We start from the raw sequence: 26,674 nt of genomic DNA, 5'->3' as shown, positions 1-26,674 counted from the left end.
GAGAAAGCTTGTTGAATAGTGAAACAAAATCATAGAATCATACAACATAGAAGGAGGCCATCCGGCCCAACATGCCTGTTCCAGCTCTTGAAAAGACCTATTCAATTAAACTCACTTCCCTACTATTTCCTTATTGCCGTGCAGATTTTTCCTCTTCAAGTATATATCCAATTCTCTTTTGAAAGTTATTATTAAATCTTTGTTCCCCTACTCTTTGAGGCAGTGCATTCCAGATCATAACTCTCTGCATGAAAACATTCTCTGCATCCCTCTCTTTTTTTTGTTGCCAGTGATCTTAAATCTATGTCCTCTGGTTACTCTTAAAAACCCCTCATAATTTTGAACACCTCTATTAAATTTCCCATGAATCTTCTCTGCTCTAAGGAAAACCATCCCAGCTACCGAGTCACTCCACATAACTAAAATCCCTCATCGCTGAATTTCAGTTTTTTTAGATAGACCAGTGTTCGTGGTAATTTACAGATAATGAGATACCTCATCATCCCTCATGCAATCATAAGCTTGATTGTATACACATTCTTTGCTCATAGAATATCTCTGCAATCTACTCATATTTTCTGGTCAAGGTGACACTATAAAGGGATTCCATGCAACGTTGTGCTAATGCTAGGAAACACTCTTAAAATGGCTGAGACACTCCCAACAATGGAAGCATAACTGCAAAATTTTGCTTTCTTTCTCTATTTTATTTATATATATATATACTTAAATTAATCATGGGCGTCTGATTATATTTTCCAACTGCTCATATCTCATTTGAACCTCATGCATGCAGTTGCCCATTATTTTGTATTCGTGTAACCTTTTAAAGAATATGGTGAAAAGCATGTACGAAAGATGCACATCCCACAAGTGACTTTAGATGTCAGAGCAGGTTACCCATGTGGTGAATATTAAGCATCAGAATTATGCTATTGCAAGAATATTGCATAGCTGAAAACTCTTTAATTTGTGGATGAAATTGACTGTGGGCTGTTGAATTTTTGCTTGTTATTGCACCTTTCAGTTTGGAGTTCCTTTTCAAATTTTGTGATTGTCAGATGGAAAACGTTTTTTTTTATCTTACTCCATCCTTTCCTGAAGGCTTTGATTTGCTTGGATACTTGGGTACCAAGCTATTTGACCACAGGAGCATTCCAGCTGAACCAAATACTGTCCTGCAGGTACTCAGGTTTATTTCTATCAGGAATAACTGGATAGCAATCGAGGAGGAACCATTGCTTGTGGTCTCCCTCCCTTCCCTGTTCTTTCTCTCACACCCCCCCACCATCCCACTCCACCCATCATGACCACTATCCAAAACTACCAAACACAGACAGCAATTTTATAAAAGCAAAATACTGCGGATGCTGGAAATCTGAAACAAAAACAAGAAATGCTGGAATCACTCAGCAGGTCTGGCAGCATCTGTGGAAAGAGAAGCAGAGTTAACGTTTCGGGTCAGTGACGCTTCTTCGGAACTGGTTCCGAAGAAGGGTCACTGACCCGAAACGTTAACTCTGCTTCTCTTTCCACAGATGCTGCCAGACCTGCTGAGTGAATCCAGCATTTCTTGTTTTTGTTTCAGCAATTTTATAAGCCCTGTTGCAGTGTCAGCTGATATCTTATTTGCTATAAACTGGGGATTGAAGCTGGGAACTTTCTAATCTGTATGACTATGCTGTTGACTGGATGCATACAGTGAGTTGTTGGGTGTAAAAAATATCTTTTGCTTATATTTCAGAATAAAATGATAGAGCTAAAATATGCCCATAATTATTTGAATTGTTTCATGTAACTGACAACTGTACCTAATTGAAGTATTGTTCCATTTTTCAGTTTCAGATCAAAATGTTCAGACCCAAGTTTTTAAAGTCACAGTAAGTATTGTTCAAATTAGTACACGTCATATCTAATTATATTTGAACGTAGCCTTTTCCAGGTCTACCCTGCACCCCCACCCCGCTGCCATTTATTTTCTCTATCGTGGCTCGGAATTAGACTCATAGAATCATTTACGACACAGAAGGAGGCCATTCAGTCTTTCAAGTCCATGCTGGCTCTCCACGGAGCTATGCAGTCAGTCCCACTACCCGTAGCCCTGCTCATCTATTTCTCTCAGGTGGCCATCCAACTTCCTCTTGAAGTCATTCGTCTCCACTTCCACCACCCTTGTAGTAATCATAATTGTATTATTTTAGCAAAATATGATAATTACCACATCTAAATTAATTTTAACAAGAATTGGTTTATACATGTGCCATATAGCATAACGCAGTAACAACAACAAGCTCACAATTGAGCATGTCATAGACAAAGATCATTAAAATTCATTTTTTATTGCTGTTTTTTTAAAACTCGTTTTTGACTGTTTTGCTGGTTTTATTTTTAGCATCGATAACCTGGGAAGAGGTAATGAACTCCAAAGAACCTAGGTGAATTAGAAAGAAATGAGATGAAGAATCAGTTATTTGGAAAATCACTGCTATTCAAGAAAGCAAGCACGGGGGTTTTTTTTAAAAAAGGCAAAATTAAGCTAATTGGCAACCCACAATGTTTTTCAGTTCATGGAGCTGAGTGGCAGTTCCAAAAGTTCTGGCAAGCATGTGCTCACAGCAGCTGTGCTGTGACACATATGCCAGAGTCTTTTCACTAGTCATTCACTTTAGATGAAGCCAAAATCTGCAAAACATTCAGAATCTGATGAGGATACTGAGAATGCAAAAGCCTGCAAAAATTTGCAGTTTGTGATGTATTTTCCAAAACTCAATCGATGTCACAGTATAGTTTGGAATAAGCATGGCCAGGTAGGAGTGGAATTCACTTGTTTTAGTTTTGCTTTGTCTTCACCACAAGCCACAAGGGGGAATATCACTGAAAAATACTCCTGATTTTTACAGACAAAGCAAAAGATTTCTGATGGAGGTTGAACAGTACAGTCAGCTTCCTGAATGAAGATTGAGCCTTAATTTTATTCCATTTCTCTGACAGCCTTATTAAAAAAAAAAGGCTGAAGCTCATTTGCCAATCTCCTCTGCACAGATAATGGCAACATTGACACACAAATGTTGAGCAATGTCAGTTGTTCAGCAATGACTTTGACAACCTAAATTCAATAAACATCGGTGTTTCATAAGTTTGTGCCACCCAAAGAAAAGGAAGATTCCAGTAGGTCCTGAACTTCATTCAATGATCCAAAAGTTGACATAAATTGCAGTCTTGCTGCAGAATTTGTTTCTATTTTTGTTTATCCACTGTCATTTTCAAAAAATAGATCTCCTTGCTTTCAAATTGGTTTATTTAAATGGTGCAACACAGCATTTTCTGCCTTTTGATCATCACTAGTTAAATGCATACTAAACCATTTTGTAGCAACAATAGAAGTGGGTCTCTTCAGAAGCATCGTAAAACATGTCTCATTCTGTTTCCGTGCTGGAAGACAGCATCCGTATTAATGACAAGGCAGCTTTGTGGTAGCCATTTCCAAAATATCTCTTGCATAAGCAATGAGCAATGTGGAGGATTTTAGCTGATTATTATATGCAAGCCTAATGTGGGTTATCATGTACTTTTAGATTGTGGCAGACTGCAGTAAACAGCTGAGTTTGAATTGGCAGTTGTAACTTCACGTCACAGAAGTTTGTCATTTGCAAGCTGTACTTGCACGTGGTAGCTGCTTCACTCTTTTTCCAGCAGTGACTAAATTCAGACCTAGAGACACAAATGCAGGTATCTCCAAAGCAAGCCATAAAGTGCAACCAAAAAAATTTGCTGTCTTTTGAGACTTTTCAATGAAAATTAGTGAATTCTTGGTTTTAAATTCATTTTCGGAATATGGCTATTGCCACCATTTATTGTCAATACATAGTTGAGTTTCTTTTCCCCACCCCAAACATCCAGCCAGGATGATATTGGTGAGGGGATTCAGTGTTGGTAATTCCAAGGGAAGGTAGTTAGACTTTAATTGGAGATGATCATTGCCTGGCACTGGCACTTGTGTGGTGCGAATGTTACTTGCCACTTACCAGCCCAAACCCAGATGTTGGGGTCTTGCTGCATGCAGGCATGAACTGCTTCATTATTTAAGGAATTGCGAATGGAGCTAATTGTTGTGCAGTCATCAGCAAGCAGCCTCGCGTCTGACATAATGGATGGAAGGTCATTGATGAAGCTGTTGAAAACAGTTGGATCTAGGCTGCTGCCCTGAAGAACTCCTGCAACGATGTCCTGGGACTGAGAGAAATGACTTTTTCAATAACCACAGCCATCTTCCTTTTTGCTAGTTACTGAGGAGTTTCCTTCCCAATTGCCATTGATTTCATTGTTACGAGGGCTCCTTGGTGCCATACTCAGTTGAATGCTGCATTACTGACGAGGGCTGTCACTCTTACCTAATCTCTGGGATTCAGCTGTTTGTTCATGTTGAACCAAGACTGTAATGAGGTTTGGAGTGGAGTTATCCTCGTGGAACACAAACTGAACATTGGTGAGCAGGTTATTGGTAAGTGTCATTTTCTAGAGCTGTTGCTGACTCGATCCATAATTTTGCTAATGATTGAGAGTAGAGATAGGATGGTAATTGGCTGGTTTAGATTTGTCCTACTTTTTGTGGCCAGGACATTGCCAGGTAGTTGCCAGTGTTGTAGTTGATTAAGAGGCATGGCTAGTTCTAGAGCTCAGCTCTTCAGTATGACTGCTGGGATGTTGTCAGGATCTTTGAAACCAATGCACTCAACCATTTTTTGTCATATTGTGGGGAGATGGTGGCATAGTGGTAATCTTGCTGGACTAGTAATCCAGAGGCCCAGTCTAATGCCCTGAGGACACTGGTTCAAATCCCACCACAATAATGAAATGGAATTTAAATTCAATTAATGAATAAAAATCTAGAATTCAAAACTAATCTCATTAATGCTGCCATGAAACTAGCATCAGTTGTCATAAAAATCCATCTGCTTCACTAATGTCCTTTAGGGAAGGAAATCTGTCCTACTTGGTCTGGTCTACATGTGATTCCAGACCCACAGCAATGTAGTTGACTCTTAATTGCCCTCTGAAATGGCCTAGCAAGCCACTCAGTTGTTAAGGGCAGCAAGGCATGGGCAACAAATGCTGGCCTTGCTAGCAACGCTCATGAAAGAATAAAAAAAATCTCATGGAATGAATCGAATTGGCTGAAGACTGGCATCTATGATGGTGGGGACATCAAGAAGAGAACGATCATCCTCTTGGAGCTTCTGGCTGAAGATGGTTGGGAATGCTTCAGCCATGTCTCTTGCACCCATGTGCTGGGCTCTGCCATCGTTCTTGTAACCTCATCCTCCACCTGTTGGTTGCTTAATGTTCAGCATCATTGATGACTGTGTGGCTGGACTCCAGAGCTTTGAACTGATCTGTTTGTTGTGGGATTTCATAGCTCTGTAGCATGCTATTACTGCTGTTAACATGCCTGTAGCCCTGTGTTGAAGCTTCAGATCACCTGGTGCTGCTCCTGGCATCATCATCTAAACCCCTCATTGAACCAGGCTTGGTTATTTGGCTTGATAATGCAATGAATAATATTCCAGGCCTTGAGGTTACAGATTGTGATAGAATGCAATTTTGCTGTTGCTGATGACCCATTAGCTCTATATTGATATGTGATATTTTCTGTTTACAAATGTTCCTGGCCAGGGTTCCAATGCCCTAGCGGTCACATATGTACAGGAGTTCTGTTCTGTTGACTGCAGAGGTTAGTAGGGACTCGGCCCTGGTGACAAGAGTAACAGTGACCTCCTTAATTCAGCTGCAGTCTGTTGATGGGAGAGGCAGCTGATTTTTCAAGTAGCAGACTGAAAGGATCCAGTGGTGTAAAAGTTCAGGGCTGTGGTTACTTCGAGGGCCACTGGCAATACATTCCTTCCCCACCCTACCCCCACCTTTCTAACAGGCAGAAGATCCTCTTGCAGGAGGGTCTAGAGATTTACTTCAGCCTGCCTGCACTTATCCTCAGATAGGACCAAGCAGACGACTCTTGGCCTATAAACGGTGTGTGCTGTTCTCTCCAGATGCCTGGCTGCTGGTGGTGGTAGTTGCTTAAGCAGTTGCTGCTGCTACTGCAAGCCTTGCTCCATCCAAAAGAGAAAAGTAATAATAGCTCCCATTATAAATAGAGGAAGCTGATTTAAGGTTGTAAGGCAAGAAAAAAATTTGTAATAATTATCTGGAAGCTGAAACTTTCCTTGCAAACAGGATAGCAAAAGAGCCTATGATTCAGTATGCTGCAGCTGAGAACCACCACCCCCCAGCCCCGCTCTCCTTTTATAGTGCTTCAGGAACTATCAACCAATCCAGCTAGTTTTTTCTGGCAGATTTGGGATAGGCTGTGGCATTCATGATTAGGGTTAAAATGCTTTGGGCATGTGTTTGCCATCATTGGATTGCAGCTTTGGCCTTTTTAATTGCTTTGGGTGGGTGCCTGACCTGAAACCAGAATCTGATGTATTAAAATGGTGACACGGGGGACAGCCCTTGAAAGTGACATCGCCAAGCTGGCGGGGTTAAAATTGATCCTCATACTTTCAAGTAACTCGTGCATGTTATGTAATTTCTTTGGTCAAAAATAAGAGATGAAAATTAAATCAAACTGAAACTACTTTCCTAGACTTTTATTCCCTCTACTAGTTTGACTCTCACTGAAAGAGAAAGGCATATGTATATTTAATTGTGTGTCTTTTACTTTTTTAGGCTTCTAACCAGACATCAACACCTTCACCAACACCTGTAAAAGAGCTGAAAAATAAAGCATTGTTGTGCAAGCCTTTGACCCAGACAAAAGCTACTTACTGTAAACCTCACATGCAGTCAAAATCCTGTCAAACAGGTATGAATTTTCACCTTCCACCTGTGATTTCCCAGTGTGCCCAGTGGAGCATTAATTAGACCAAACAGTTCAAAATGGCCAGACTTCCTGCCAGGCAGGAAGTTTTGCTGCCTGACCCTGGCTTTTGCCTAGCAGTTGAGATTCCTGCTTATAACTCTTCCTTCGACAAACTTAGCACTTAGTAACAATTTTGAGCAACCAGTTGAGGTAAACCTGCTCAGCTGCTGACTGATGCTGTGCACTTTAGACCAATTCTAATGGTTTGGCAGTCCTATATCTGTTTGTATATTCAGTATATATGGCACTGCATGTGAGGAGTCGAGACCAGTTGTTGCCTTCAGCTGAAGTGGAGTTGGAGGGCAGGCAGTAACTACACTAGGCACACTGTGTAATCTAGTCCCCATTTTATATACAGGAGGATAGTGATAAACTTCAAGATGACATAGGCTGGTGATATGGGCGGACAAGTGACAGATGAAATTTAGTGCAGAGAAGTGTGAAGTGATTCATTTTGGTAGGAAGAATGAGGAGAAGCAATATTTTAAAAAAAAGGGTGCAATTCTAAAAGGGCAGCAGGAGCAGATGGACCTGGGGGTGTATGTGCACAAGTCATTGAAGGTGGCAGGGCAGGTTGAGAAAGCATACGGGATCCTGGGCTTTATAAATAGGGGCATAGAGTACAAAAGCAAGGAAGTTATAATAAACCTGCATAAAACGTTATTTTGGCCTCAGCTGGAATATTGTGTCCAGTTCTGGGCACCACACTTCAGGAAGGATGTGAAGGCATTAGAGAGAGTGCAAAAAAGATTCACAAGAATGGTTCCAGGGATGAACAACTTCAGTTGCGTGGATAGATTGGAGAAGCTGGGGCTCTTCTTGTTGGAGAAGAGACAATTAAAAGGAGATTTGATAGAGGTGTTCAAAATCATGAGGGTCTAGATGGAGTAAATAGGGAGAAACTTCCCGTTGGCAGAAGGTGAGATGCTTGGCAAAAGAAGCAGTGTCAACATGAGGAATATCTTTTAATGCAGCGAGTGGTTATGATCTGGAATGCATTGTCTGAGAGTGTGGTGGAGGCAGATTCAATCGAGGTTTTCAAAAGAGAATTGGATAGTTATCTGAAGAGAAAAAATTTGCAGGGGTATGGGGAAAAGGTGGGGGAATGGGATGAGGGGAGTTGCTCTTGCAGAGAGTTGGCACAGACACGATGGACTGAATGGCGGCCTCCTGTGCTGTAACCGTTCTATGATTGCATGATTGTTATTACCTGTACTTGGACTTGATGTTTATAGCCATATAGCAAAATGTACACCAGTTTAGGAACCAAAGAAGTAGAGCTGGTTGGAGCATAGGAGTGTCTCTGCTGTACAGACTCAGCACCTGGTAGATGCAAAACTGAGGTGTGAGTGTGCCATCACTAATGGGTAGCTGTAATTATAATGTGGCACATTTACTTTGGCAGATTCTATTATAAATTTGGAGATTATTTCTAATGGAAAAAGTTGATACACAAGTGTGACAATACATGACAACAGGAAGTGGACACAATGTGCATCCAGACATTAAGATTTTAGGGCTCAAAATTTGTCTCTGTAGGCCCGGGTTTTCGACCACTATGAGTGCCGTTTTGCTTGCAAAATGGGGTCCGCGATGTGCACTCTAACTTCCGGTTGATGCCAGACTCCATTTTGGTGAGGGCATTAGCGTGTCCACCGGAAGTATGCAGAGCAGGCACATCATGATGTAATACTGGTGCTGCCATCTCAAGGCTCAATGCTCCAGCTTAATGCCTTCTCTTAACCTAGGATAGCGGAACATGCATTCAGCAACTGGAAGGACTCAGCGCCCCCAACCATGGCTATTTAAAGGGATTGTCAACTACTTTCAGATTAGTTGCTGATAGATTTCAACTGACTGTTGCTGTATTGTAGAATTGGTTTCCAGAGTTGCTTAAAGTTGCTGAAATCTACAGGGAGTGGTATAGCACATGCTGCAGGCCTTTGACCTGACTTCAAGGATTGCATACAAACCACATTCTCCCAGACATGGATGCAGTAGTATGCATCCCCCAGACAACAGCATGACGGGGAGAATGAACAGAGGTGACACATAGGAGGACAAGCTCTGGATGAGTGGAGAAAGGGAGGAAGGCTGTCAGCAGGGGTCATATCTGTCCATGTTCAGGGAACAATTCTCTGACGTGAACCTCAGCAAGAAACGGTGTGTCAGACATCTCTGCTTCACTAAGAGCATTCTTACTGAGATCTACCACCTGCTGCAGCCTCACAGCAGGGTGAGGACAGCATTGCCAGTGACTGTGGTTGTGACTCTGGCTCCTTCCAGGCTGGACCAGGCAATATTTGCAGCATCTCCCAGTTTGCTGTCAACTGTTGCATAAGGGAGGTCATTGCACTCTATTCCAAGACAACTGAATATATTTCATTCTGTTTTGCCAGAGAGAAGCAAGTGGACTGAGCAAGCAGCTTTGCAAGGATTGCAGGCTTCCCCACGGTGCCACTAACTGTATGCATGATGCTTTGTGGGCACCGCACATCAACTTTGAAATGTACCCCAATCGAAAGGAATTCCACTCCTTCAGCGTCCAGCTGGTGTGCAACCAAACACAGCATATCATGCAGCAGTCATCATTTCTTCATTGTGCGCAATCTGCTGTGCCATCTGCGTTTGAGCCCTCTCAATGAACCAGAGTGTGGCTACTTGGCAAGGAGGACCATCCTTTTAACAACATGGCTCATGACTTCAATGCACAACCCACGCACAAGTGGGCAGCGTGCATCTAACAACGTGTCATATAGTAAACCATTGGGGTGCTTATACAATACCTTCACTGCATAGACTGCTCTAGAGAAGCCCTGCAGTACTTGACAGTGCAGTCAAATTTTTTGGTGGTCTGCTGCATGTTGCACAGCCTTGCCATAATTAGGGCATGCTCTTGCCACAAGCTGAGTAGGAGGAGGAAAGGAGGGGACAACGAACATAGGTCCTTCTGTTTGGGTTGACTCATCCAACTGTGGTACCAGTAAACGTGACCCATTTCCCCATTCACCAACAGTCCCATACCTTACCTTCCCTCTATTAATGACCATCGCAGCATCCGCTTGACCACAATGCTAAAATAAAAGCTACCACAAAATAAACATACCAAACCAAATTTATAAATCAAACCATGCCGTATTGCATACAAACATCAACTAATCACCCTTGTGCATTCCCTTCATGTCTGTCTTCCACATGCCTTTGCCTGTCCTAGTACTTCTACGGAGTGCTACCCAGTGGCTGCAGCAGGGCTGGTGAAAGGCTCATGAGTTTCAGTGGGGAGACTTCAGATGGCTTTGCAGGACAACCTTGACCAGTTCTGGGCCGAGAAAGCACGGCTTTGGATTGTACTATTTTGGCATGAGTAGCAGCAGTATGGCTAGCTGACTGATGGGCAACAAAAAAGGCTCTGGTAGAGTGGCAGTGGTAAGAGGGCCAATGCTGCTGTCTTGAGGGTGGACAGCAGTTTCGTGCCACACAGAGCCACTGCCACTTCCCGGATGGTGCCTCAGTAATCTGGGTAATGTTGGAGGACAGTTTGCTGGATTGCTATGACACTCTGCAACCTTCTTTGAACACTGGTATCTGCAGCTATGATGGTAGTGGTCTGAGCTTGCATGATTTCAGTCTGAGTTTCCACTGTAGCACTCAGATTTTTGTGGAAACTGCTCACGCTCCAGTGGAAGCTGAGACATCACCTATCAGCCGCTCCATCGTGGTTGGGTCAGTAAGTGTACTAATGGAGTTGACCACCACTTCCGTGCTGAAAAGGATAGGCTCCAAGCTCTGTGCAAAGCCCTGTGCCAAGTTGGTGCCAATCTCTTCCATGCTCTTTTGTATTGACTGCAGGCCTAACAATGGACCAAGCATTTCAATGTGTATACCTATTAGCATTCTTCTGTAGGCTGCCCCGTTGAAGTCCCCATCTGTGTCCTCTGCATCAGAACTTGTGTGTGACATCACTGTCTGGCAAGCTGGCATCCGTACTACCTTTTCCCCTGCCTGGGCTGCAGGCCACTTCTGTTCAGTGTCTCATCCCATGTAGATCCCTCCTCAAGTACATGTAGTGTCAGTATCTGAGCTAGTGGCTGAGAGTGACAAAGATACTTCTTCACTGTTGTCCTGCTGTTCCACCACTGTCTGGCCAGGTTGCAGTCAATGTTCTTTCTAGTTTCCCCTTGCTGTGTACGACCCATTGATTGCACTGTGGTGATCCCTTTATGATTGCTGCATGGCCACACATGCACGCATCTTAAAAGGATCGCTTCTTGCATGCGGCCTATTTGTCTGCTGCGTGGCCGTGCACTCGCGCAACTTAGAGGGAATTTTCGTTGCAGTTCTTGGTATCTGAAAGGAGAAAAGCGCAAAGGTGAAGTTGTAATGAGGAGAGCGGTCAAAAACAAGAAATGCATACTTGTGCCATCTGCAGTTTGTAAATCGGAAGACATTGTGGGATCTGAGGAGGAGGATTAGGTATGAGAATGCCGTCATCTTGGACTGTTTTAGCCCCACTCCTCGTGATCCCATCAGTCATGGCAACTCCCATGATGGCGACCACAGTCTCCTCCACTGATGTAAGGACATGTCTATCCTCCACTGGGTATCTGCTGCAGGCTCCTGTTATGCACCAGCTTGTCCTGCAAGTGGGGTGGGGAGGGTGGCGTCAGTGAGTGGTGCAATGTGTTTGGATCCTGTGACTGTCATGGTTGAATATCTGACAGTGTGCAACCTGTGAGTTGGAGGTGTGAGCAGTGCTATGTATGTGGGGTTGAACTCAAGCTATGAATGTTGGGTATGAGTAGTGATTCATAGAGATTGTTGGTAAATTAGTGATGGCAGTGTGGTACACTGAACAGTGAGAGAGGCTAGTGGGGCATGGCACTCAGTGACAACTACCTGTGCAAGCCATTGAACTTTTTGTGGCTCTGCAAAGAGGCCCTCGGGACTAAACTCCTGGCATTAACCGCCAAGACTATCTGGTCCCATTGCCTTTGCAAAGTTTGTTTAGAGGGCCTCCTGGACCCCTGTGGATAGATGACGTCTCTCCAGCTCTCCACGTCCTGCACCAAGACTTCCAGTGCAGCTTGGGAAAATCTTGGACCCCACCGTCTGCCCTGTTGTCATTCATGTGTCTTTCCCAGGACAGATTCAGTTGTAGAATGACTTCCAGCACCTGCTCCAGCCAGAAATCACCACCTTTTAAGAGGTGCAGCTTCACTTTAACTCATGCTGGCCTCTCATGATTTTGTATTCCCTGTTAAGGCATGCCACCACTCAACAGCACGTTTGGCGCTGGTTGCATACTACAGTCATTTAAATTAGCAGGTAGCACGATGTTTGCTTTCTACCTGTATCAAAATCAATGGGCACGGGTTATCATGCATCATGGTCCTCATGCCTTTTTTTTGAATTTTAACGAATTTCTTGACCTTAATATGTTAATATATATCCTGTGGCATATGGGGTCAATAGCAAGTGTAATCTTCAAGTAAAGTGGGGTTAGAGACTGCGTGACCAGTGTAGCAGATGCAGCATCATACATGTTGGCCTTATTTTTATATCTCCATTATAAATTCCTAGGTCCACATTTATAATCAAAACACAGATGTAAACTGGTCAAACTATGATCACATCCTCCTGCTCATGATGGTGTTGCAGCATATCAAAATCACATAGGCATTTATAATAGATAAAGTTGACAGGAATTGTACACGGACATAAGATTTTAACTAGATTTTAATTTGCAATGGCTTCTCTTTCCCCACTATTACTTCTGCTGCACCCCCAAGGTGATATCAGCCCCTTCCTATTTCCCATCTACATGCTGTCCCTCAGTGATATCATCCAGCTGCACCCCACTATCACCTCACACAACTCCTCCACTGTTGCTAAATTATCAGACTGCTTATCCCAAATCCATGAGCAGAAATTTCCTCCAGTTAAATATTGGGAAGCCTGAAACACTTGTATACGGTCCCTGCTACAAACTCCGTTCCCTAGCTGCCAACTCTAAACCTTTCCCTGGCAACTGTCTGAGACTAAACCAGTCTGTTTGTAACCTTCTTGTCAGAATTGACCCCAAATTGAGCTTCTGACCACATATTCGCTCCATCACTAAGACTGCCTATTTCCACCTCCGTAACATTGTCTGACCACTCCTTTCTCAGTTCATCTGCTGTTGAAACCCTCATTCATGCCTTTGTTACCTCAAGACAAGACTTGACTGCACTGCTGGCTGGTCTCGCACATTCTACCCTCTGTAAACTTGAGGTCATCCAAACTCTGCTGCCCCCGTCTTAACTTGCACCAAGTCTTGTTCACGTATTACCCCTGTGCTTGATTACTTATTGGCTCCCAGTCAAGCAATGACTTCTCGTCCTTGTTTTCAAATCTCTCCATAGCCTCACCTGTCCCTACCTCTTTAATCTCCTGCAGTCCCACAACCCCCTCTGAGATATCTGCGCTTATCTAATTCTGGACTCTTGAACATCCCCAATTTTAAATTACTCCACCATTGGTAGCTTGCCTTCAATTGCCTGGACCCTAAGCTCTGGAATTTCCTCCTTATACCTTTCCATCTCTCTACCTTGTTTCCTCCTTTAAGACACCCCTTAACACCTCCCTCATTGACCAAGCTTTTGACAATCTTCCCTAAAATTACTTTGTGACTTGGTGTCATATTTTGTTTCCTAATACTCCTGTGAAGCACCTTGGGACGTTTTCTAACATTTAAAGGTACAATATAAATATAAGATGCTGTTGCAGTTTATCTGCAGTGCACAGTACAGTGAGAAATTTCTGCCAAATGGCGTATTTCCAACATCTGGGGTTTCAGAAATCCGCCATTGGCTTCTCCCTTTCTGACTTGGAGCAAAAGACCGGATTTTTTTTTAAAATCAGACAGTTGCTGTGAGTAGGAACTGCTGCTTCTGAACTTCAGAGTAGCTTCATGGTTTTCCAGCGGGCTTTTAAAAAATAAAATTGGAACTAACAGTTCTGGTGTTTAAAATTTACTTTATCCTTCATAATTATATGATGTACTAACTGTATTAAATGCTGGAATGTTGGAATGCTGAGGTCACTTTGGTTATTTTTGTACAAATGCATTGGTCCACTGTCTTGACGGTAATCGAAGGTAAACAAAGGGAAAACCAGTGTTTCTAAACGTTTGAAGTGGCCTGGTGGCATTTGCATTCATCAGAGATCATTAACAGTGCTATTATTACATGATTCCTTGTCAAAAAAAAATTAGACTTTTTTTTGTCTTTGGCCACTAATTTTCAGACCTTTTGGTCTTTGGCCACTCTCACCCCTGGTAGCAGCATTGCACACAAACTCAGAATATGAGTACTCTCTTACATGTCTCTGATGCCTGTGTTGCTGTTTATTCATTTCTGCTCCCATCTCTTTCTACTTTCTGTTTCATTTTATCCTCTCTGTCCTCCTCTTTATCTTTCTTTTTGGATGGGAGGCAGGTATGCATGGTTTGGTGGCACAAGGAGCCATCAATGGTTGTAAGCTGAATTTACATTGGAGGTTGCAGGGAAAGAGCGGCTCTTGCATCTCATTTGTGATTTCCCCTTCCCCCAATCAGATACTTTGCCCTCAACTCCCATCATGACCCCTGACCCATCACTTTTCAACTGCCCCTTTCCCTTCCAAGTACCCCTCACTACCATCCAAACCCTTTCACCATTGAAATATCAACTCTATGTTAAAGCTGCGTTCACTCCTTCCTACTTTCACTCATTCTCCCAAGGGCAGGTGGCAAAAGACCAGAAGCATCCCCATTCTCAACCAGTTTCCCTTCTCACCACCTACTTCTATTCTCCCTTCCTATTTGCTTTCCTCAAGGCCAGCTGATTTTCAAAATTCAACAAGTATATTTATTAAAAAGATCCAATTAGAATGTCTGCCTTTCATGCTATTTCTGCCTGCTTATGCGTGTGTCTCTCAGCTTAGTACATATTCTGAAGTTCATGAACACAAAGGCACAACATTTGTATAAGTAGTACATTAATAAAAGTACCTGCTTTGAAAATAAAGAATATTACATCATTTAAGCTTTTGAAATTTGACAATTTTGAAAAACAAGATATAAAGAAAAGTTACTGAGCCGGACATTGACGATCCTGAAGAAAAATATTCCATTGGTGCAGCTGACTGGATAACACTAATGTGTTCAGCAAGATTAGGAATTTTACCCATACTCAGATTGTGCAATCCAAATTCAGCTTGCACGGTCACAAATAAAAACAGAAAATGCTGGAACTACTCAGCCTGTCAGGCAGCATCTGACGAAAGTTCACAGACTTGAAACGTTAACTCTCCAAAGATGCTGCCGTACCTGCTGATTATTTCCAGCATTTTCTGTTTTTATTTTAGATTTCTAGCATCTGCAGGATTTTGCTTTTGCATAGTCACAGGTCCAGGCAAATCCTCAACTCCAAGCCTAAACTTTTGGGAGAGGCCAGAGCATTGATGTCAAAATACTAAGACATAAGAATGTGAACAGGAGCATCAGTAGGCCATTCAACCCTTCGAGCCTGCTCTGCCATTCAGTGAGATCATGGCTGATCTACCACAACACCATTTTCCTGCACTATCCCCATATCCCTTGATGTTTTTAATATGTAAAAATCAAAGATCTCAGTTTTGAACATATTCAACAACTGAGCCTTCACAGCCATTTAGGGCAGAAAATTCCAAAAATACACCAACTCCTGATGAAATTTCTCATCTCATTTCAGTCCTAAATGGCTTGCCCCTTATTATGAGACTGTGTCCCCTGGTTTCGGACTCCCCAGCCAGGGGAAACATCCTCCATCAACCCTGCCGAGTCTTGTAAGCATTTTGTATGTTTGAATGAGATCACCTCCCATTCTTCTAAACTCCAGACAATAAAGGCCCAGTCTATTTAATCTTCCCTTTATAGGACAATCTATCTAACCCAGCAATAGTTTGGTGAACCTTTGTTGCACTCTCTCTATGGCAAGTATATCTTTCCTTGGGTAAGGAGACCACAATACTTCAGGTGCGGTCTCACCAAGGTTCTATATAATTGCAGTAAGACATCTTTACTCCTATACTCAAATCCTCTTGTAATGAAGGCCAACATGTCATTTGCCACCTTAATTGCTTGCTGTACCTGCGTGTTAACTCATGAACAAGGACACCCAAGTCCCTTTGAAATTCAACACTTCCCAACCCCTCTCTTTTTAGGAAATACTCTGTATTTCTGTTTTTCCTACCAAAGTGGATAACTTCACATTTCTCCACATTGTATTCCATCTGCCAAACTTTTGCCCACTCACCTTAGCCTCTCCAAATTCCCGTGAAGCTTCTTTGCATCCTCCTCACAACTCTCACTTCCACCTGGTTTTGTGTCATCTGCAAACTTGGAAATATTACATTTAATCCCCACATCCAAATCATTGATCTCGATTGTGAATGGCTGGGGCCCAAGCACTGATCCTTGAAGTATCCCACTAGTCACAGCCTGCCAATCCAAAAATGACCCATTTATTCCTACCCTCTGTTTTCTGTCCATTAGCCAGTTCTCAATTCATGCTAGTATATTCCCTCCAATCCCATGTGCTCTAATTTTGTTTACTAACATCTTGTGTTTGAATGTGATATAGTTCATTCTGAATCTAGGGTCTTATACCTCCATAGTTTCCCTTGTTGAGATTTGAGGGGCAAGTTGGCTTTGGTGGATTGAGAAGATATACTAAAAGATTTGACTGTAGGCAGGCAATGGCTAGTATTTAAAGATGTGCTACATGGTCTACAACAGGTACATATTCCTCGAAGGCACAAGCACCCAATGGGAAAGGTGAATCAACCATGGTTAACAGAAGAAGTTAAAGATTGTATTAGGTCAAAGGAAGTGGTTTATAAGGATGCCAGAAAAAGTGGCAAACCTGAGGATTGGGAGATATTTAGAACCCAGCAAAGGATGACCAAGAAACGGATAAAGGGAAAACAGAAAATGACTGCAAGCTAGTGAGAAACATAAAGGCTGACTGTAAAAGCTTCTTTAGGTATGTGAAAAGGAAAAGATTAGCTAGAGCAAATGTGGGCCCATAACAGGTGGAGACAGGTGAATTTATGATGTACAACAGAGAAATGGTGGAGAAGCTAAACAATTACTTTGTGTCTGTCTTAGAATAGAACCAAAGAAAGTTTAAGGCACAGAAAGAGGCTGCTTGGCCCATTATGTTTGTACTGGCTGACAAAGATCCACCTATTCTAATCCCGCCTTCCAGCATTTGGTCCGTAGCCCTGCAGATTACGGCTCTTGAGGTGCATATCCAGACTCCTTTTGAATGAGTTGAGGGCTTCTGTCACAACCACACTTTCTGGCAGAGTTTTCCAGACCCCCACTACCCTCTGGTTGAAAAAGCTTTTCCTCATCTCCCCTCTAATTTTTCTACCAATTATCTTCATGGAAGAAGATACAGAAAATCTCCCAGAAATACTAGGCAACCAAGGAACTTGTGAAACTGAAAACTGAAATTAATTAGTATTAATGAAGAGGTAGTACTCTGGATTGAAAGTTGATGAATCCCCCGGATCAGATGAACTACATCCCAGAGTGTTGAAGGAGGTGGCAATTGATGTAGTGGATACATTGGTGGTTATCTTTCAAAATTCTATAGATTCTGGAAAGGTTCCTGCAGAATTAATTGAAGTGTAAAAAATTAAGAGGGACCTAGCTAAAGTAGACAGGAAGGATCTGTTTCCCCTAGCAGAGACGTAAATTAACAGGGGGCGCAGATTTAAAGTGATTGGTAGAAGGATTAGAGGGAACACCAGGAAAAGCTTTTTCACTCAGAGGGTGTTGGGTGTCTGGAATTCGCTGCCTGGATCAGTGGTGAAGGTAGAAACCCTCAATTCATTTAAAAGGTACCTGGACCTGCACCTGACGTGCTCTAACTGCAAGGCTATGGACCCAGATGATGGAAGGTGGGATTAAAGTGGGCGACTAGTTTACTCATTCGGTGCAGACACGACGGGCTGAATAGCTTCTTTCTGTGCCGTAACTTTTCTATGGTTCTATGGGCTGGAAAGTAGCAAGTGTCTCACCACTATTTTAACAAGAGAGGGAGAATGGAGAATCTCAGATCTGTTAGTTTGACGTCAGTAGTAGGGACAATGTTAGAATCTATTATAATGGATGTAATAACTGGACACTTCGAAAATAATAGTAACATTGGGCAGAGTCAGCATGGATTTATGGAAGTATGATCAAGTTTGACAAACCTGTTGGAGTGTTTTGAGGATGGGTTACTTGTAGCATAAATAAAAGAGAACCAGTGGAGGTGGTGTATTTGGAATTTCAGAAGGCTTTTGATAAGGTCCCATACAGGAAGTTAGTAAGCAAAATTAGAGCACATGGGATTGGAGGTAATATGGATTGAGAATTGGTTAACAGGCAGAAAGCAGAGAGTAGGAATAAACGGGTCATGCTCAGGATGGCAGGCTGTTACTAGTAGGGTACCGCAAGGATCAGTGCTACGGCCACAGCTGTTCACAATCTATATAAATGATTTGGATGTTGGGACCAAATGTAATATTTCCAAATTTGCTGACAACTCAAAACAAGGTGGGAATGTAAGTTATGAGGAAGAGGCAAGGAGGATTGGACAGGCTAAGTGAATGGACAAGAACGTGACGGACAGAATATAATGTGAATAAGTGTGATGATATTGACTTTGGTAGGAAAAACAGAATATTTCTTAAATGGCGAGAGGTTGGGAAATGTTGGTGCCCAAAGGGACTTTGGTGTCCTTGTTCATGAGCTGTTTCAGTGCTGTATCTCTAAATGAGTCACTAAAAGCTAGCATACAGGTGTAGCAAGCAATTAGGAAGGCAAATGGATGTCTTGCTGCAATTGTATAGAGCCTTGGTGAGACCGCACCTGGAGTACTGTGTACAGTTTTGGTCTCCTTAGATAAAGAAGGGTATATTTTCCATAGAGGGAGTGCAACGGAGGTTCACCAGACTAATCCCTGGAATGGCGGGATTGTCTTATGAGGAAACATTGCAGAAAGTGGGCCTGCGTTCTAGAGTATCGAAGAATGAGAGGTGATCTCATTGAAACTTGCAAAATTCTTACATGGCGTGACAGGATCTTTCCCCTGGCTGGTGAGTCCAGAGCCAGGGGACATAATCTCAATAAGGGGCAAGCCATTTAAGACTGCGATGAGGAATTTCCTCACTCGGAGGGTGGTGAATCTTTGGAATTCTTCCCAGAGGGCTGTGGAAGCTCAATCACTGAGCATGTTTAAGACAGAAATTGATAGATTCCTGTAGACAAATGACATCAAGGGATATGGAGATAGCACGGGGAAAGTGGTATAGAGGTAGATGATCAGCCATGATCTAATTGAATGGCAGAGCAGGCCTACTCCCGTTCCTATGTTCCTACTTTATGAAAAGCTTTATGAAAATCTAAATATACCACATCCACCGGTTCCCCCTTATCTGTTCTGCTGGTTACATTCTCAAAAAAACTCCCAACAGGTTTGTTAAACATAATTTTCCTTTCATAAATCCATGTTGACTGCCCAATCCTACCATTATTTCCAAGTGTCCTGTTATCACATCCTTTATTACAGATTTTCCCTACGACTGATGTTGGGCTAACAGGTCTCCAATTTCCTGTTTTCTCTCTCCCTCTTTTCTTAAATAGTGTGGTTATAATTGCCGCCTTCCAATCTGCAGTAACCATTCCAGTTCAAAAAAGTGTAAGCGCAAAAGACAATTCATGATTCAACCAGTATTATGATTTTGAAAATTATTTAAAGATGCACGCTGTCGCCCTCCTGCCTTTTTCTGACCCAGTCTGTATCTGTATCTCATTTTCTATCACTCCCCAGTCTCTCTCTCTCGATTTTTAAAAATCTATTTCTGTGACATGATAAATATGAATTTCATATTTACTTATTTCAGAGGATGATTGGAAGCCTCAGTTGGTTCCTGTGCCTATCCCTGTGCCAGTCTATATACCAGTGCCAATGCACATGTATTGTAACAACTATCCAGTACCTGTTTCAATGCCTATTCCGGTAAGTTTATTCTTCAAACAGTCAATAAATGAGAAGAAAAATTTTGTGGCTAGTAAAACAAAAAAATTAGAATCAATTTGAGTAAATAAAATGGATAAATGGAAGTTTGTTTTTCTCTTTTTTTCCCCCTACTTGTTAAATTTTTGCCATTGTTTGGCCTTTTCATCTTGATAGCATGTTTGTCACAAGATGTGCAACAATTAATGCAATATGTCTGGAGCAGGTACCTGTTCCAGTGTTTCTACCGACTACCCTAGGGAATGCTGAGAAGATAGTCGAAACAATAGAGGATCTAAAGAGGAAGGTCCCTTCAAATCCGATTGAAGCTGACATACTTGCTATGGCCGAGATGATAGCTGAAGCAGAAAGGAATCCTGTACCTATGGAATTCTGTGGTAAGCTTTAATATGTGAATGAATGGGAGAAGGAAATGGGAAGGGATGCAGTGTTTGATTACTGTTTTCCCAGTGCTTCTGGATGGTAGAAATAAAATTGAAACTGCATTTTAAATTGGATGCATTACTGGGTGTGTGGTTTTACATTCCACTGCTAGAATGCACCAGGACTACCAGTGAAGTCTATATGAATGAATGGATGAATGTTTCACATCTATTATCAAAAAAGCACCAATAATAATTGTGAAGTCAGAAGATTAAAAACTTATTTTGATATTTTGAGGCTTAACTGTACTGCCACATTTCTATTCCCTTCCTCACCCAGAAAAAATGTGGTTTTTGAAAGCACCAAATCAGTAATGTTTTTTAAACCTCCTTCATTGTTTGTATTTGCTTTTTAAAAATATATAAAACTGATGCAGAAGAGGAAATTGAAAAGATTAAAAATTATGATGTCGCAGAAATTGGAGCAGCAAAATGGAAAAGGGAAGTGAGGGATAAGACATGTTTGTTTATTCATTCATGGGATGTGGATATCACTGGCTCGCCAGCATTTATTGCCCATCTCGAACTCCCCTTGAGAAGGTGGTGGTGGACTACTTTGTAGAACCGCTGCAGTCTGTGTGATGAAGGTACACACAGTGCTGTTGGGTAGGAAATTTTGACACAGCGACATTAAAGGAACACAATCAATTTCCAAGTCAGGATGGTGTGTGACATGGAGGGGAATATGTAATCTAATCTTCTTTGGCCTCCTTATCGCGAGAGACAATGGGTAAGCACCTGGAGGTGGTCAGTGGTGTGTGAAGCAGCGCCTGGAGTGACTATAAAGGCCAATTCTAGAGTGACGGGCTCTTCCACAGGTGCTGCAGAAAAATATGTTTGTCGGGGCTGTTGCACAGTTGGCTCTCCCCTTGCGCCTCTGTCTTTTTTCCTGCCAACTGCTAAGTCTCTTAGACTCGCCACACTTTAACCCCGCCTTTATGGCTGCCCGGCAGCTCTGGCGAACGCTGGCAACTGACTCCCACGACTTGTGATCAATGTCACAGGACTTCATGTCGCGTTTGCAGACATCTTTAAAGCGGAGACATGGACGGCCAGTGGGTCTGATACCAGTGGCGAGCTGGCTGTACAATGTGTCTTTGGGGATCCTGCCATCTTCCATGCGGCTCAAATGGCCAAGCCATCTCAAGCGCTGCTGACTCAGTAGTGTGTATAAGCTGGGGGTGTTGGCCGCCTCGAGGACGTCTGTGTTGGAGATACGGTCCTGCCACCTGATGCCAAGTATTCTCAGGAGGCAGCGAAGATGGAATGAATTGAGACGTTGCTCTTGGCTGACATACGTTGTCCAGGCCTCGCTGCCATAGAGCAGGGTACTGAGGACACAGGCTTGATCCACTCGGATTTTTGTGTTCCGTGTCCGTGCGCCATTTTCCCACACTCTCTTGGCCAGACTGGACATAGCAGTGGAAGCCTTTCCCATGCACTTGTTGATTTCTGCATCTAGAGACAGGTTACTGCTGGTAGTTGAGCCTAGGTAGGTGAACTCTTGAACCAGTTCCAGAGCGTGGTCGCCAATATTGATGGATGGAGCATTTCTGACGTCCTGCCCCATGATGTTTGTTTTCTTGAGGCTGATGGTTAGGCCAAATTTATTGCAGGCAGCCACAAACCTGTTCATGAGACTCTGCAGGCACTCTTCAGTATGAGATGTTAAAGCAGCATCATCAGCAAAGAGGAGTTCCCTGATGAGGTCTTTCTGTACTTTGGACTTTGCTGTTAGATGGGCAAGGTTGAACAACCTGCCCCCTGATCTTGTGTGGAGGAAAATTCCTTCTTCAGAGGACTTGAACGCACGTGAAAGCAGCAGGGAGAAGAAAATCCCAAAAAGTGTGGGTGCGAGAACACAGCCCTGTTTCACGCCACTCAGGATAGGAAAGGGCTCTGATGAGCCGCCATGTTGAATTGTGCCTTTCATATTGCCATGGAATGAGGAGATGATACTTAGTAGCTTTGGTGAGCATCCAATCTTTTCTAGTAGTCTGAAGCGACCACGTCTGCTGACGAAGTCAAAGGCTTTGGTGAGATCAATGAAAGCAACGTCGAGGGGCATCTGTTGTTCACGGCATTTCTCCTGTATCTGACGAAGGGAGAACAGCATGTCAACGGTCGATCTCTCTGCACGAAAGCCACACTGTGCCTCAGGGTAGACCCGCTCGTCCAGCTTCTGGAGCCTGTTCAGAGCGACTCGAGCAAAGACTTTCCCCACTATGCTGAGCAGGGAGATTCCACGGTAGTTGTTGCAGTCATCGCGGTCACCTTTGTTTTTATAAAGGGTGATGATATTGGCATCGTGCATGTCCTGAGGTACTGCTCCCTCGTCCCAGCACAGGCATAGCAGTTCATGTAGTGCTGAGAGTATAGCAGGCTTGGCACTCTTGATTATTTCAGGGGTAATGCTGTCCTTCCCAGGGGCTTTTCCGCTGGCTAGAGAATCAATGGCATTACTGAGTTCCGATTTTGTTGGCTGTCTGTCCAGCTCATCCATGATTAGTAGAGGCTGGGCTGTATTGAGGGCAGTCACAAACCACTGACCACCTCCAGGCGCGTATCCATTGTCTCTCGAGATAAGGAGGCCCAAAAGAAAAGAAGAAAGAAGAAGACTGAGTTCCGATTTTGTTGGCTGTCTGTCCAGCTCATCCATGATTAGTAGAGGCTGGACTGTATTGAGGGCAGTCTCAGTGACAACATTCTCCCTGGAGTACAGTTCTAGATCGTGCTCAACCCAGCGGTCCATTTGTTTGCGTTGGTCAGTGATTATGTCCCCGATTTAGATTTGAGGGGGGCAATCTTCTTGATGGTTGGCCCAAGAGCTCTCTTAATGCCATCATACATTCCTCTGACGTTTCCGGTGTCTGAGGCCAGAATATGACTGCATAGGTGTTGCCAGTAGTCATTTGCGCAGCGCCTGGCTGTTCTTTGTGCAGTGCTTCTGGCTGCTTCAAGTGCTACGGATGTTAACTCGCTGGGGGCTTTCTTGTAGTTCAACAGTGCAATGCGCTTAGTGGCTATGACAAGTTCCAGCTCTTCATTATGAGATTGAAACCAGTCTGCATTTCTCTTCGCACTTTTGCCGTAGGTGGTCAAAGCTGAATAATAGATGGCGTCTCTGATGTGGGCTCACTTGGTCTCAGCATCCCCTGTGGGAGTGTTTTGAAGGGCTGTTACAAGTGAATTTAGAAATTTTTGTAACAGCTGTGGGTGAGAAATTCTGCTCGTGTTGATGCGCAGGTGGCCCTTCTGCTTGGAATGATGCAGCTTCTTTGGTCTGAGTCTAACCTTGCTGCACACCAGGGAGTGGTCGGTGTCGCAGTCCGCACTGTGGAAGCTGTGTGTGATTTGAACAATGTTTAAGGCGGCTCGCCTTGTGACAATGAGGTCTAGCTGGTGCCAACGACGCGATCTTGGGTCCCTCCATGAAACCTGGTGACAGGGTTTAGTGTGAAAGAACGAGTTGGTGATGCAGAGGTTATGATAAGTACACAACTCAAGCAGTCTCTGCCCATTCTCATTCATCCTTCCAGTGCCATAGCGCCCAAGGCAGGAGGGCCATGAGTTATGGTCGGCCCCAACCCTGGCATTCAAGTCCCCCAGCAGGAATAGGTGTTCGGTGTTGAGGATGCTGCTAATGATATGGAGTTCCTCGTAGAACTGATCTTTAGCTTCATGTGGGGAGCAGAGTGTTGGAGCATAGATGCTGGGTAGGTGTACTAGACCAGAGGTGGTGAGCAGTTGGATGGACAGTATGCGTTCTGAGCCATTTGAGGGAGGCTCTATCATGCTGAGCAAGGAGTTAATGATGGAGGTCTTCCGAGAATCGTTGATTTGTGTAAGGTTTTCCGACAGGCCAGGACACATAGTTCTGACGTTCCAGCTTGCAAAGCGAAGGGCTGGTACCTTTCCTTTTCTCGTGTTGTTTGGTGCGGTGTTTCAGTCCACCTTTCTGGCAATGACCCTGAGCTCCAAGCACCCATTGAAGCATGTAAATTTGTGGTATTCCCATATGTCTACTGCCCTTGTCCATTTAGGTGGTAGTGGTCATGGGTTTGGGTTGCTCTGTTGAAGGAACCTTGGCGAGTTACTGCAGTGTATCTTGTAGATGGTACATGCTGCTGCCTCTGTGCATTGGTGGTGAAGTGATTGAATATTTAAGGTGGTAGATGGGGAGTTAATCAAGCGGGTTGCTTTGGCCTGGATGGTGTCAAGCTTCTTAAGTATTGTTGGAGCAGCACCCATCCAGGCAAGTGGAGAGTATTCCATCGCACTTCTGACTGTGCCTTATAGACGGTGAACAGGCTTTGGGGTGACAGGAGGTGAGTTACTCGCTTCAAAATTCCCAGCCTCTGACCTGCTCTTGTAGCCTGGCTGTGTTTTCTGGCAATGCAACACTAGGTGGCGCATGTGCAAAATGCAGTCTCATCGACTGAAACGTCACTGTCTGCGATGTCTCAGGCAGCTGCCAGTAATAAAGATGGCACTGCTTAATTAGACTTAAAAATACAAATTGAATCCAAGCCCCATCACCCCTCAATGGCCGTGTTCGCCACCTCCGACCCCCCCCCCCCCCCCCCCCCCAAACAGTACGCCGCGGTCGCCGCTTCTCTTCCCCGCTCCCTCCTCCCGCAATAGTCGTCTCATTCGCTGTTTATCTTCACTGCTCCCTCCCACATCTGTTTGCTCGCAATCCCCTCCTGCTGCCCCTGACTGCTAACCACTCACACCCCGCTTCGCCCTTCTTCCTTCCCCCATCCCTTACCCCACCCATTGCTTCTCCTGGCAGCAAGGGGAGGAAGCAGCAGGCAGGTTGTGAGTGACGAGCAGTCGGGAGTGAGAACAGCGGGAAGGAGGAGTGGCAGGAGGAAGCAGTGAAGAGAAGGGGTGACTGTGGGAGGGAGTGGGGAAGAGAAGCAGCGATTGTACAAGTTAGCAGGGTACTGCTGGGGGGTGGGGGGGGGGGATGGAGTCAGCGATCGGGGGAGGGAGCGAATAGAAGTGGCGATTACGGGAGGGAGCAAGGAGGAGAAACGACAATCGCGGGAGAGAGCGGGGAAGAGAAGCGGTGATCATGGGAGAGAACGGGGTACTTTTGGGGGGACGGGTGTGGATCGAGGCGGCAGCCATTGTGATGTGAGGCAACACTCGGAAGTCATTACCTGGTGACGTCAGTGTGCGCATGTGTGGATTCATGCTGGCAAGCTGGCAAATGTTCTGACACACTGATGATGTCGGCGATCACTGCACATGCTCTGCGTTGTCAGGAGACACTTCATAGTATTTATGTGCCTTATCCTGTTAAGTTTCTGTTTAATAGTGAATCCCAGGATGTTGGTGGGGAATAGGGTGATGGTATTGCAATTGAATGGCATGGGGAAGTGGTTAGATTTTCTCTTGTTGGAGATAGTCATTGCCCGGCCCTTGCGTGGCGCAAATGTTACTTGCATAGACATTGCTGAGAAGAAACCAAATAAAACAGGAGTAACAGTAGTGTTTCAAATATTTTGTTTGAGAGGACATTATAAATGGAGTCATTTGTAGTCGGACAGACTGAAAACAGTTTGAGGTATTGTTGAGTCAGTAAGCAAAAGACAACAACCCAGTTTTTATAGTCATAATGACAGCGAAATTGTCAACATTTGCCTTCATTATTTTGAAATTAACAGCAACTTCTGGATTTCACTGTATATATGTAGACTCCAGAAGTTGCTGTCAGTGATTCTATGTTTCTCCAGAGGGTGTGCTGTTGAGATTCCCTCAGAATGCAGTCAATTACAAATTGTTGAGCTGATGAGAACTTCCATTCTTGCACCCTTAGTCTGCCCATTAAAAACCCTTGAAAAAGTTGCACCTTGTTGAATGAGGTGTAACTGGGTTTTTAACGATATACTAAGTTCCTAATTACTCCTAAACAGCCTCACTGGCTGTGAAAAAGGTGAGAAACATAGAGAGTAGGAGGAGGCCCTTCGAGCCTGCTCCGCCATTCATTATGATCATGGCTGATCATCCAACTCAGTAGCCTGTTCCCGCTTTCGCCCCGTACCCTTTGATCCCTTTAGACCCAAGAGCTATATCTAATTCCTTGAAAACATACAATGTTTTGGCCTCAACTGCTTTCTGTGGGAGTGAATTCCACAGGCTCACCACTCTCTGGGTGAAGAAATTTCTCCTCATCTCAGTCCTGAAAGGTTTACCCCGTCTCCTTAGACTATGACCCCTGGTTCTGGACTCCC

The 26,674-nt window shown here is 43.8% G+C and overlaps 1 protein-coding gene across 5 annotated transcripts in view; it reads left to right on the top strand.

Moving 5' to 3' along the window:
- zmym2 (zinc finger, MYM-type 2) overlaps positions 1-26,674 on the top strand; it is a 177,608-nt gene that overhangs the window by 111,112 nt on the left and 39,822 nt on the right. For all 5 annotated transcript variants that reach the window (XM_068033682.1, XM_068033687.1, XM_068033685.1 and 2 more), the window contains exons 15-18: positions 1,840-1,880; positions 6,727-6,862; positions 19,877-19,992; positions 20,216-20,387. In XM_068033682.1, coding sequence (XP_067889783.1) covers positions 1,840-1,880; positions 6,727-6,862; positions 19,877-19,992; positions 20,216-20,387 — 465 coding nt within the window. The remainder of the gene's footprint in view (positions 1-1,839; positions 1,881-6,726; positions 6,863-19,876; positions 19,993-20,215; positions 20,388-26,674) is intronic.

The sequence above is a fragment of the Heterodontus francisci genome, chromosome 6, assembly GCF_036365525.1.
Source record: "Heterodontus francisci isolate sHetFra1 chromosome 6, sHetFra1.hap1, whole genome shotgun sequence".
Lineage (NCBI taxonomy): Eukaryota > Metazoa > Chordata > Chondrichthyes > Heterodontiformes > Heterodontidae > Heterodontus > Heterodontus francisci.
Note: the sequence above shows the minus strand (reverse complement) of the source record. Positions and strands in the feature narration are given on the sequence as shown.